General features: G+C 51.9%; 4 protein-coding genes across 4 annotated transcripts; 1 reads left to right on the top strand and 3 right to left on the bottom strand.

The window, feature by feature from the left end:
• Positions 1-1,764: 1,764 nt before the first annotated feature.
• EsH8_X_000290 (ENTH domain-containing protein) lies at positions 1,765-3,589 on the bottom strand (the record flags this gene model as incomplete). Its single annotated transcript, XM_083274378.1, has 4 exons — positions 1,765-3,044; positions 3,106-3,326; positions 3,380-3,449; positions 3,517-3,589. 4 exons carry the CDS (start codon positions 3,587-3,589, stop codon positions 1,765-1,767), a joined length of 1,644 nt encoding a protein of 547 aa, XP_083119770.1.
• A 2,181-nt stretch (positions 3,590-5,770) lies between these two features.
• Positions 5,771-9,245, bottom strand: EsH8_X_000289 (uncharacterized protein; the record flags this gene model as incomplete). The annotated part of the gene is made up of 3 exons (XM_083274377.1): positions 5,771-8,406; positions 8,462-8,509; positions 8,567-9,245. 3 exons carry the CDS (start codon positions 9,243-9,245, stop codon positions 5,771-5,773), a joined length of 3,363 nt encoding a protein of 1,120 aa, XP_083119769.1.
• A 919-nt stretch (positions 9,246-10,164) lies between these two features.
• Positions 10,165-10,687, top strand: EsH8_X_000288 (NADH dehydrogenase [ubiquinone] 1 alpha subcomplex subunit 1; the record flags this gene model as incomplete). Its single annotated transcript, XM_083274376.1, has 4 exons — positions 10,165-10,212; positions 10,293-10,389; positions 10,520-10,614; positions 10,667-10,687. 4 exons carry the CDS (start codon positions 10,165-10,167, stop codon positions 10,685-10,687), a joined length of 261 nt encoding a protein of 86 aa, XP_083119768.1.
• A 246-nt stretch (positions 10,688-10,933) lies between these two features.
• On the bottom strand, positions 10,934-12,136 carry EsH8_X_000287 (uncharacterized protein; the record flags this gene model as incomplete). Its single annotated transcript, XM_083274375.1, has 1 exon — positions 10,934-12,136. One exon carries the CDS (start codon positions 12,134-12,136, stop codon positions 10,934-10,936), a length of 1,203 nt encoding a protein of 400 aa, XP_083119767.1.
• Positions 12,137-12,705: the final 569 nt, after the last annotated feature.

The raw sequence follows: 12,705 nt of genomic DNA, 5'->3' as shown, positions 1-12,705 counted from the left end.
GATGGGCGCGGACTAGTAGGGACGGTTCGCGGTGTGGTTGAGGATGGGGGAGGTCGAGGGTTGAAGAGGCGAGACGAGGCGATGGTCGCAACTTGTGGACGCAGTTGAAGTCGCCGGCAGTCAATTACGGGCAGACATGCAGCGCGCAATCCGATCGGAAGCAGCCGACGGTGTTGATGACGTGTGGGCGCGTCTGCTGGGTCGATTGGCGACGTGACTTGGTATGGGATGTGCACAATCCAACCCGTGGTCGAGTTTTTTTTTCCCCTTGGTGCCGCGCAAAGGAACGGAAAGATACGTGGAGAAAAAAGTGGCTGGGGGGAGGGTTGGAAGGGATGCGCGCTGCCTGGCTGGAGAACAGTACAAAAGGGGCAGTAAAAAAATTAAAAAAAAAGTTGGCCGAACGGCGCAGACAGATAAACAGGCGTCGACAACGACAGAATAGCAGCGAAATTCCACTGGACGTGGAGGAGTGCTGCAATGATGTCGAAAGTGGTTTGAAGGTTTGTCTCGCGTGCCGATACGAAAGGTTGGTTACTTTAAGTAGGCTGGCGCGCTGGTGAGGTCGGGCAGGTAAACTGCTACTTACCTTGGTCTCTTGCTGGGCTTCCCTCCAAGGTGTTCAGGCTAGGTAGGTAGCTTAGGTAAGGAAAGGTGGAAGCTCCCGTGGGCTCGAATCTAGGTAGCATCCGGCGGTTGGTGCCTGAGGATTGGAACAGTCTCTGATTTGTCCAAATGGGAGAGCTCAAACGCACGACCAATAAGATAGCTGGGCGCCTGCCCAGGCAGAGACAGGCAGAGGCAGGCAAAGGCGCTTGTAGCATCCAACTGTAAAGATTAGTAAGAGTGCTTCTCCAAACGGCCAATCATAGAGACGACCTGCAGCAATGAGAATGCCTTGCTGCGTCACGCCAAGTCAGCCGACCTTAAGGAGTATACTGCCTAGGTAGGTACGATGGGTGAAATATACCAGTGAGTTAAATAGAAAAAAATAAACCCCTGCATATACACGGACAACCTGAATATGAAATCTTCCTGTTTCTTTCCTTCCTGCTCATTCGTGTTGCGTATTCTCTTTATTGTCTCATGTTTTCTCGTCTTCGCATTGGTTTTCTGATGTCCTAGATAAGAACACTGACGCGACGAGAAGAGCCCATAACCACGTCTACATCGCCCTTAATCACGGCAAAAATGACTATTTTCTCTTTCCCATACTCTCTAATACGAACCACGTCAACGGTAAAACGACCTAGCCGCACTCTCCAACTTATAACCCGGGCACCAGAATAGTACATTATCGTCACCTACCGAATACAGTCCGTACCTCTAAATGCACAATGCAATACTGCTCGTGGAGCCCGGTCTACGAAGTATCTTCAGTGTTTGGCAGTGTCGTACTTCTACACAAACATGTTCAAACATCCGCTTTTGACATACTGGATGAGACTTGGAAATAACGATCGGCCCATTGAGAGCACCATGCGCAAGCTGTGCAAATATTGGGGGAAGAACGAAAAAAGAAAAGCTTGAAAAAAAATATGGATGTAAATAAAAAGGGAACAAACCGCCAGCCAACTATGAACAGGAACAAGTTTTGAGTCTCCTCTGACGGGTATGTGACCGCACCGCAAGAGCAATCGCCCTTTCCCCAATCTCTAGTATAAAAAAACCGTTTTGGTCATCGCGCCAACTATTGTCTGCTCTGGTGACGCTTATCATAAGTTGTCAACATTGAACAGACACGCCTTCCCCGTGAAACAAAAGCTAAAACTGAATGAGGTCGTGTGTCTGGCTGTTTTGCTGTTGCGGCCTCGACGCCGCAAACGGATTGTTGCTACCATTGATACCCGCGGGACCTGTCGCAGCTGGCATTTGAGCCCCTCCATATGACATGTTAGGCATGCCTGTGAATTGCGATCGGAGAAAAGGATTGTTCCCAGTCGCCTCGGCCGTAAGGCGGTTGGCCCCCGCGCCCGCGCTGTTAACAAACGTCCCAGGTGCCGTGTGCTGTGCGGGGATACGTGTCTGACCGGTGTTGCCAAAAGTATCCATGCCATCCCCCCCGGCAAGCAGAGCGTTCAGTTTGGCTTCATGCTCTGTGAGCTCCTTCTGTGGAGTACCAAAAGTATTCATAACTTGGTTGGGCGGGACTTGGGGTTGGTTAAAGGTGGAGAGCGTCTTCTGCTCGGGAAGACTGCTGAGAGCGGGCATGGAAGATTGGGTCTGCGGCTGCGGACGACCAAATGAGGAGGCGAACGGGTTGTTAGAACCTGTCTGCATGGGATTCATTGGATGAGTCTGCTTCATCGAGCCCGTTGACCAGGGATTATTGCTCCCTGGCTGCGCAACGGGCTCCTGGGGAGCGGGACTCTGGACCTGTGATTGGGCATAAGGGTTATAGCCCGTCGGCTGCGGTTGGAAGCCCTGCAAGCCTTGTTGCTGCCCGTAAGGGTCTATGGCTATGTTCTGCTGCATCCCAAAACCGCCGCCACCATAGCCATTAGGGAAGCCAGTAGCTTGCGGCTGTTGATATCCCGTATACGCATTGGGCATGAAGCCGGTGGGTTGAGACTGAAGCTGGCTTTGATCGATAGGGTTGGCAAAGAAGTCAACGGCACTTCCTTGCTGGTAGCCTTGGTTGAAGCCAGTGTACTGCGGTTGCGTTGTTTGAACGGGAGTGTCATCGAAGAGTAGCGAAGCGTTGTTGTCTTCCATCTCTCTCCGGCGTCGTTCGTCTTCCTCCTTGCTAAGCTTGATGGCCTTGGCCAGGTCGTCATCTTCAGCTTCGTTGGCAGCGCGGCTCGCTCGGTTTCGGCGATCCTCTTCCTCTTGATGCTTGCTAGCTTCGATGGCAAGTCTGTACTCGGCGTCGTCTTCGTTGGTAAGACGCCTGCGGGGGCGCGGCTGAGTAGGGCCGGTGTTTTGTGGTGCGTACTCTTCAAGGCCTGTGACACGAGACTTCCACGACTTGCGATCGCTTCTCTCGGCTCGTAGCCTCTCCTCGTCCAATATCAGTGCTGTAAGTTCTTTGGCCGCGACACGAACTACTAGGTCATCAGTAAAACAACACAGCGGCTGGCTTCGTGTGGGGGGTGGGGGAGCTACCGTTCTGGCCAACATCTCTGCCATCTTCGTCGATGTACTGAAACTCGCGCAAGGTTTTGATAATGTAAATACTCTGCCTCGCCCACGTAACTACGAGTTCGGAACCCTCATGCAGACAGTAGTCCAGCACTTTCAAGGCTTTCAAAACGTGTCTCCAGTTTTTTCCCTTGTCGTTCAATCGCTTGTCGAGCATATCCATGATCTCATAGAATTCGGTCGATCTACGCTCATCGCTCAGCATGTGGCCTGGTTCGTTCGGGGAGAGGAAACCTACGTATTGTATGTGAGCTGAGCGATCTCGCTCATCTGAGTTCCCGTGGGACCCCATGGGTCATTGCTGGTTGCTGGAGGAGCATCGTTTAGTAACGGGGCAGTGAACAGAAGAGGGGACCACCGAGGAGAGCCACGCACCTTCTCGGACCTTGACCTGGACACTGGAGTAACCCTTGGTCACGTTTTTTACGCTCCGCATTACCTTGGACATGTTGGCGGCGGTATGTCGTCGTTAGGTGGAAGACAGAAGGGTGTTTGCTGTACGAAAGAGAGATGGATTGGCACGCGATACGAGGTATGACAGGACGTTGGATGTTGTTTCGAGGAAAGTGGGCTGCCGGATGCGCTGGACAGAGGAAATGACGAAGCAGGCCAGGTGCGATTGGGCGACAGAGCGCTTGGGCCCAACGCAGGCGAGTGCTGATGCGACGAGCAAATGTAGGAAGAATCGAGGACAGCAGTGCCGAAAGGAAAGATCGATGCGCTGCGACCGGACAAGACGATGATGGAAGAAGGCGAAGGTTGGTTGGAGGTGGGAGGGGCGGTTGTGACGACAGCTTGGTCCCACGAATCGAAAGGGCGGCTGGGTACTGAGCGTTCGCAGGCCAAGGGTACCTTGGAGGTAAGGTAGGAAGAGGGTGGGTATGGATCGCAAAGGCCGACTTCGCCAGTAATTGCAATTGGACGGAAGCCGAATAACGACGGAAGGGATGCAGCAACAAAGGCGGGTGACTATTGGATAGGCGACAGGCGCTTTTCGATGAGGGACGCCGATTGAGAGTCGAAGTTTAGGAATTTGGTGTTTGGAGGTGAAGGGCAAAATATGCTAAGGCAGCAAGCACAAGACAGCAGGTTGAGGCAAAAACCGGGCAGGTGGCAGGCAGGCACTGGTGCTGGCACTGGCATTAGGCGGGAATGTTGAGTGTTGCGCCGCTCAGGTGCGGCGGAGGGGGATGCGTAATGCGACTTGGCGGGCGGAGACGGAGACTCGGGGTCACAACGTGGCTCTCTCTACCTTGGGGCACGGGACGCTGGAGCAATGGAAAAGGCCTGTATGTATCCGTATAGTATGTGGTGATTGAAGCGAAGCAGCGGCGTAGGGTAGGTACCTCCAGCCACACCAGAAGCCCTTCACACACCAGGTGCGGCGCAAAGTACTGCGGTAGGCAGTCCGCGCGTTGCTACATTTGGGCGGGGGTAGCATAGACATATGCTTTGGCAGACAATACATTTAATGCCGAAACGTACCGACCGCATTAGAACAAAGTCGTATTGTAATTGGTTACTTGTGTAAACCAAGCTCTACATAAGCTGCTTAAGTGCGTCCCAAGAACCTTGGAGTTGGTTGTTCTTGAGTAGGAAACCTGGAAACTGCATATTAGTCGGGAACATCGGCCATGGCCGTGACAGAAGTGGGATAGGCTGTAGACGCGCAAGGAGCACAACCTGGAAGTACCTGTACACTAATCGTGTGGGCTCAGCGATTTAACATCGAGATGCAAGGTATAGTAGCAAGCAGGTATGTCCTGTGCTGTGCTGTGTCGCATCGAGATGAACGTTCTGGTGAGGGCGACTGAGCTGGATCTATGATACCCGCAGGGTGCGTGTACATGCCCTGTAGATAGGTGGCCTAGACCTGTGGGGTGGCTGGAAAACGTTGATGGCAATGAGGGAGGTCGGACCAAGACCGGCCATTAGTCGGTCACCGACTGGCCTCCCGGCTTCACAGCCCAGATCAAGCCTCATTAGTCGACCAGCGACACTGTCACGCAGAGGCCTTCCTACCCTATGAGCAGTGCGAGTGTCCATTTTACCATTGGTAACCTTATCTGTCCAGCCGCCAATATCCATTATATGATTTACGGTGCCGTGTGCTCCAACATTGTCCGAGCAGATGGTTTATCACAACATGCACAACAACCTCAAAGTCAACCATTCCAACATCTCCGAGAGCGACAGCTCAGTTTAGTGAACATGAATCATCCGCCTCATAAAACGATGTAGCCCTTGGGCCTCTTCACCGCTAGCTTATCGTAAACTTAATGACCATGGCCTTCAGCTGAAGCCTGAGGCAACTACCATTGACCGTCGAAACTCTAGATTCGTCATTCTGGGCCAAATAGAAGCACCTTGCCGCATCTGACAGTGGAACAGACGGGGCCGACCACATCAGTTGGTTACGCTTCGACCACTGCTATTCATTAAGTTTCATTGTTCCCTCATAAAAAAATTGGTGTCCGAAGAAATCGGCAGGGGCCTAAAATATCGGCCGTGAGAGGTGCTTTGATTATGAAATATACGTGTCGCTTCTGCATTAACTACATACACCATAGAACAGGTCGTCTCTTACACCGCAATGAATAACAGGACGGGGGTATCGGCTGTGTGACACTCACTCGTCCTTTGCGTGGCCGTCGACATCCCCATGACCACTATATTCGTCGCCGGCCTCCTTTCCGCTCATGGCCACCTGCGCTTTGTCTAGAAATTGCACCCGAACCACATCAATCGTCTCCTTGCTCTCGGATTTCGATCCTTCAGCTTCTTGGCCCTTGATTGCCCCAAGACCCGCAAGGCGTGCCTTTTCTCTGAGCCAAGCCGGGGGGAGACCAGGTCCACTATCGGCATTGCCATAGTCGCTTTTCTTGGTGCCTTTAGGCCATCGGCCTGGACCACGACCCGTGCCACCGGTCTTCCTCCGCGATGATGACGACGAGCCCTTGCTCTTAGGTCGGCTTGATGTCGGTCGTCTTGAGTTGCTGCCGACGGACCGCCGTGGCCGTGAGCTGTTGCTCGTGCTCCGTGGCACGGATGGCCGAGGGACACTTGGCCGTGGCCGATCAGAACGACGGCCACCAGGAAGCGGGTACACCTCAAACCTGGATGGAGGCACATTCTTATACATGATGACCCAATCATCTCCAACTGGCTGCTCAGCAGTCGGCTGAGCTGGCTCGCTTGGCCGAGAAACCTCGTCATGAACATGTTCTTGGCCACTCTCATCGTTCAAGAGGCCATCATGATGTGATTCCGTTGACTCATAAATGTCCGTATCTATCTTCGAGCCATTGGCGTTTGCATCAACTCCGTCTATGCTGGTAAATGAAGCACCTTTAGGGACGATAGGTTTATCATCAACGCCCTTGGTCGGAAAGCTGTTGATAACCAATTCTCGGTGAGAAGCGGCCGAGAGTGTTTCCTGCGTAGGTTTATGGCTGTCGTCCTCTTCTCGCGGTGCGATTGCGCTAATTGCAGGCCCCAGTTCGAAGTTGGTGGCATTGCCTCGTCCCATAACGTATGGCGTCCAAGTGAGAGCGTCTGGATTCAATTTGACGTAATTCTTAGCCTCCCACTTTGAAATGTATTCAGTGCAATATGCTAAGTCAACGCGAAAAGCATACAACTCCGTATACGGATCGCGCACGAGGCATCTGAGACCTTCGAGGGCAGAGATAACGTCGTCGGGAGTCAATCCGGTATCGTCAGACATTTGCCGGATACTTAGACCCGGGGATGTGGACTTGTCTTCTGTGACATGGTCCAGCAGATATTGGCAGAGCACCAATCTCCAATAGTTGCGGTAAGAGACCAGACCCATGTCGGACAATGGCTTTTCAGGTGATCCGGTTTTCCGCTCCACGCGCGTGAGGAGGTATGAAAAGTCTATCAGGAGGTTGCCGTAGCCTTTTCGTTGATGTATGGGTAAGGTAAGAATGCACGAGACGTTATTCTGGCTGCTGGCTCTTTTCTCCTTCGAAAAATAGCCAACAAAGTGATACCCGAGGGCGTCGTACTCGCATAAGACATAAAAGAGAAATGGCTCGACATCGTAGTAGAGCGTCTTGGATCCTAGGAATAGCTTCGCAAGGAGACAAAGATTTTGGCAATAGACCGGGTTCTTCCGGCCGTCAACCTCAAAGACAGAGACGGATCCGTGACGGTATATCTCATCGCCCGGTGGATGTTTGGCGGGGCACTTAAGTTTGTGACGCCAGGCAACATAATCCGAGTTCATGTATTTCAAACAGAATTCGCAGATGTAGAGGGTCCGATTGCGGCTGTACTCCTCTGGATATGGAGCAGCATACCACGTGTCGATCTCCCAACCTCCGAAATCGATGCACTCGATCTGGCTTGCCGGCCCGGAATTCTTCTTGGTCCTCTTGGCAGGCGTTCCTAAATTGAGTTGGACACTATGGAGGCGAGCTCGCCATACCTCTTCTGCTTTCTGTTTGGCCTCATCGAATCGCCGTCGATCGTCGTTGGCGGGCAATGTTCTTGACGTATCTGCCTCGGCTTCGCTGAGAATTCCGCCGTATGGCTTGGTTTTTAGTTCATCGGCCTCCCGGTCGAAGAAGGAGTAGAACGGGTGTGAATAATCCGATGAGGTGAGCGACGCGGTTGCGGCTACTTCTAGCACACTATGGGACGATGCAGCAGCTTCTGCCCTTTCTGCTCTTTTCCGGTTTGACGTAGACTTCCTGGACAAGATTCGACGTAGAGACGAGGGCTTCACGCGCATCTTGATGATAGTGGAGCGAGGCCGTCGGGTTATCATAACGGCTTGGAGTTTCCGGGGGTGATTGAGACGCAATTTGCGCCTTGGATCCTTTTCTCTGTTACCGTTCAGTCCATCTTGCGATGTCTCTGCACCATGACTGGATTCCCGATCCTTGGAGGTATTTCTCCGGCGTTTGCGAAGCGACATGACGATATCGTCCGCCTCAACAGATGATGTCTTACGCTTACGAAGAACGCGGGAACCATCCGTAGGATCGACATCCATTAAAAGTTGATTGAACCCCGAATGAGATTCGGGTTTAATAGCGTTTCTTGGGAGAGGAAGCAAATCTCGCGCAACCTGGGATGCTGTTGATCTCCGAGAGGATGGGGACAGTTCAGGATCGAGTTCAGGATCGAGTTCTGGCTCGCGCTTGTGCTCATGCTTCTGAGCAGCATTGCCAGGAGCTTCGTCGCCTAGCGCATCTTCTGCAGTTACACAGTCAAGGCATTTCCACTGGGAGGCAGCTTTGGCAACAAGTTAGAGCAAAAACACATACTATAACCAGGAGGGGTGACATACTACTTGAATTCCGGATAGCGCCAGCCTCTCGAGCGCAATGTTGGTGTGCTAGATGCTTTAGCTTCTTGTGCCATACTACTCTGTTTGTGGGTCCGGTTCACTTACAGTTCTCGCCACATTCGACGCAGGTCAAGTATTCCTCGAAGTCCTCAGCTGGGTCGTGCTCTTCATCTTGCTTGCAAAACATGCATGTGTTCGGTGCCGCGTCCTCTGATCCATCTTCGTCATCTTCATCCTCCGCTGCGACCTCATCCCAAGCCGCGTCTTCGTCGGATTCATTGCCAGAATCGCTCTGGGAGTCCGAATGCCCACTCTCAGGCTCTTCGATCTCCTCATCGTCAGTCTCACCCGGTCTGATTTTGACGGCGCCGACACCTTCTACCTCATCCTCTTCAACATCATCCAACAAGCTGCTGCTGCGACTGCGCGCACCTCCTGAAGCCTCATCTCCATCATCTTGTCCCAAATGCTGATCCATATCCTCGTCAGAGTTGCGGTCCAAATCATCGTCTAGGGATTCCTCCTCGGAAAGTTCGCTATGCTCGTTTGGGTTCTCGGCCATTTCAATATCGTCTTCAATAGCACTTGTATCTCTTCCCTCGCCTTCGTCACCAGCCGCTTCCGATAATTCGTCATCATGCGTATTGGGATTAGTCAACGGGCTTTCGGTATTTTGGGATGCTTTTTCTGTAAGTATTGTTGGAGCGTCTTCGAATTCGGCGTCCTCCTCCGATAGAACCGCGCTCTGCTGCAGTTCCTCCTCGGTGAGTTGCGCGCTTGCCATGTTGCCAACGATATTCCGACCCCGCGGGAATTTGCGAAGATTGTTTGGTATTCAAAGATGTTGTTTCAGGATCCGTCCTCGAAGAACAAGAAGTCGACGTTCGCAGCCCATAGCTAGCATGAAATACGAGAAGTCGACCCAGACTGGCGCGTGGATTTGGCGATCCAGCTTATCTTGAACGGATGCTGAATATAGAGCGACGAGCGCGCGTGGGATCGTAAACGACGTCGCGTGACTAAGAATATGACGGCTTCTGTGCTAGTCGAATGCTCATTTGGAAAATCGAAGAGAAAAAGGCGTTGTGAAGTTGTTGAGATGGTTTTGCAGAACCGAAGAAATCCAGCGGCTGCTTCAAAGTCGTGTTCGAGGCGCAAATGAGTGACACCCTGCCGACTCACTGGCTGGCGCAAGCTAAGGGATGCAGCTTCCACGGCTGTGTCAAACCACAGCGCGTACAGTGGGCTGTTGATTTTCGTACTGTATTGTAAACATGCGGGAAACTGAACGCACGAGACTTGGCAGGCTTTTGGTTGATGGTGGAGAACTGGGGAATGAAGTCGTCCAAAATCCTCGCCCAGTAAGATTAAGTGCGTAGGCCAATCAAAACCTATTTGCATGCCGCACGAGCCACTGAAGCAATCAGGCCAATCAAACCGGATGCAATGGGAATTGGCAACTGGACTTTTGATCACGTGACTGTGCAAGACCCAGTTCGACGACTCGGCGGATCTGCCTTGCTCTCTGGAAGGCAGCGCCATCACCTGGCTCAATTGGCGCTACAATCTTGGTAACCCGGAGCTCAACAACACCTGTTTGCCGACAAACGACGACTGCAAGCTGTCGTCCTTGTTCGTCCTGCAGAATTCGACACATACAGACACTCAATTAACCACGCTTGGCCGCACGGCTGTCCGCCACAATGCCCGTACCATTCGAGACGCTGATTCCATACGGAATCATGGTTGCCGTAAGAGCTACCCTTATACATATCATTGCGTCCACACGACACCGACACGGCTACCACAATGAAAACTAACGTCAATCTAGATGTTTGGTATCACTGGTACCGGATTGGCTGTGATTAAGGGCATCCAGAACGGTGGAAAGAAGCCTCGCTGGGGTTTGGATCAGTGGGATCGGGTAAGTGCTCTCGATGCGAACTTCCATTTTATCCATAATACTGACTCGACTTCTTGTCTTAGCAAAGTACGCACCTTCGATTAGCCCATTTCGCCGCCGTTTTTCGATCTATAGCTAACCTAATCGTCCAACAGTGATGGACCGAGACCGCAGACTGACGGGCGATCTGCGAGGGCAAATTGATAATGCCGAGGCGCCCCCCGGTTTCGAGCTGAACAACCCTTGGAGAGTAGGTTTGCACGGAGAAGTAATCCATAACCAGGACTAACCAGTTTGCACAGTTAGAGAAGCGCATCTCGTAGTGGATGGCGGTCACCCGAAACATGTATTCTACTTGAGAAATATGCATTTTCTCTCTCGTTGATTCCAGTCAACCATTGAACCCGATTTTCCGAACCATCCCGAGGCTCAGTACCAGCTCCTCTACAGACCAAGCATGTGGCAGAAGGCTATGAAACTCATGAATAAGGCGAAGAAGTGGTCATGCAAATCATCAAGGCTCTCTTTGGATTTTCGACATCTTTTGAAATGGAAAGCTGACTCTAGGTCTATATCCGAATCTCTGGCTTGTTTTTATTAAGTCCGTCTACCAGCAAACACGCTTGGCAGATGGCTTGGCTTGACATATAACCACACCTCTCACATTTGCCCAACTTCTGGAGCGGAGCGCCGGGGGTTGCCTGGTTTCGACCGGATCTCAATGGCCTAAATCGGGTCTTTGTTGCATGCTCGGCCTTCTCTGTTGTCGCGCTGGTGAAGTCTGTCTCCAGGTCTCCATCGAGCGTTGCTTGGCTCAAGGCTTCATTCAACTGAGCGATTTCCCCCGCTGAACCCTTGCCTTGCTGCGAACCACAGCTAGTAACATAGTCCTCGTCAACAGCACGGGCAGCAGTTCCCTTGCAAGCGCAGGTGCTGTTAGGTCCACCAGCAACAAGCCGAGCCATATCCTCGCCACTCCGGACGATGTCTAGGATAGCGCTGGGTCGCACCCGCTCGAGATTCTTGATCAGAGTGCGAGCGGTCCCTCTGAAGGCTTCAGGGCTGTATATGCATTCGGTACTGAAGTAATCGAGCTTCTTATGATGGGCATATAACACGATCTCCTTCTCGTAGGAGTACTTGAGAGGCTTGCTGCGCTTGACATCGCTGGTGTCGTCTCCAGTAACGATGCTTGTACTCCGGCCAAGGCGAGGCAGATCTCCTCTTAAAAGGTTCATGAGGATAGTTTCAGCAACATCATCAGCGTTGTGGCCGGTGACAAGGTGTTTGATACCCAACATCTTTGCGCCACGGTCGAGTGCCTGTCGGCGGAATACGCCACAGTATGTGCAGTTGCCCTTCTTTCCAATGGTTTGCACAACTTGGTCCATGGTCCAACCGTATAATTCGTCATACCCAACTACCGTCAGCCGCATATCGTACTGAAGGGCGTTTCTCTTCACCGTCTCTAACGAGTCGTCCCTGTAGCCCTTGATTCCTTCGTCGATGCTAAGAAGCACAAGATCCAGGCCGTAGTGGTATCGTTCGTTGAGAACTTTGAGGACGCATGCTAACACGGTCGAGTCCTTGCCACCAGACGCACCAATAGCGACTTTCTCTCCCGGGGAAAAGATCGCCGAGGAGACGATAGTGTGATGAACTTCTTCCTCAAACACTGAAATGAAGCAGGACTTGCACAGCTTTTGGTGGTTCTTAGGTCGCTTGACGAGAGCACGCTCTGTCTTGCATTTTGCACATAACACAGGAGCCATGCTGAGGGTTACAACGCCGACGGTGGGCGAGGGTGACGGCAGTGATATAAAGACGACAATGAGTATGGATGAAATGCTTGCTGTCTTCGGAAAAGAGGGTAAGACGAGACCGAAAAATAGATGAAATGTATGACAAGAGTCTTTGTTCGAACCCCTAGGAAAGGAATATCGCCTCGGTCAAACCGGTAAGCTATGAAACGATATCCCTACGACAGCGCGTACGAGAAAACAGAGGGATGAATGCCGACTGGGGGTTCAGAAACTTGGCTGGCGGCCAACACTCGAAGCTGGCCTTGGATTGACTCAAAAGACCAATAAACAGGTTTACTTGGAACCAGAGAAAGTGGTATTAAAGGCGTGGGTCAGGTGAGATATTGAATGTCGTGTGTCATAAGCAATGAGGATTGGATGGATGAGTTTGTGGCGAGACAAGATTGGCGGGGTGTGGGGCTGTTTTTGAAGGAAATAAAAATAAAATAAAGAGAATAAAAACTCTTGAGGTGCTGAGGTGCTTCTGTACGTACCTGGGAGCGTAATGGTCTATTGAGTGCAGTGGGCACAACATCTTC

Source organism: Colletotrichum jinshuiense, chromosome 10, assembly GCF_051148585.1.
Source record: "Colletotrichum jinshuiense chromosome 10, complete sequence".
Taxonomy (NCBI): domain Eukaryota; kingdom Fungi; phylum Ascomycota; class Sordariomycetes; order Glomerellales; family Glomerellaceae; genus Colletotrichum; species Colletotrichum jinshuiense.
This window is presented reverse-complemented; position numbering and strand designations above follow the sequence as displayed.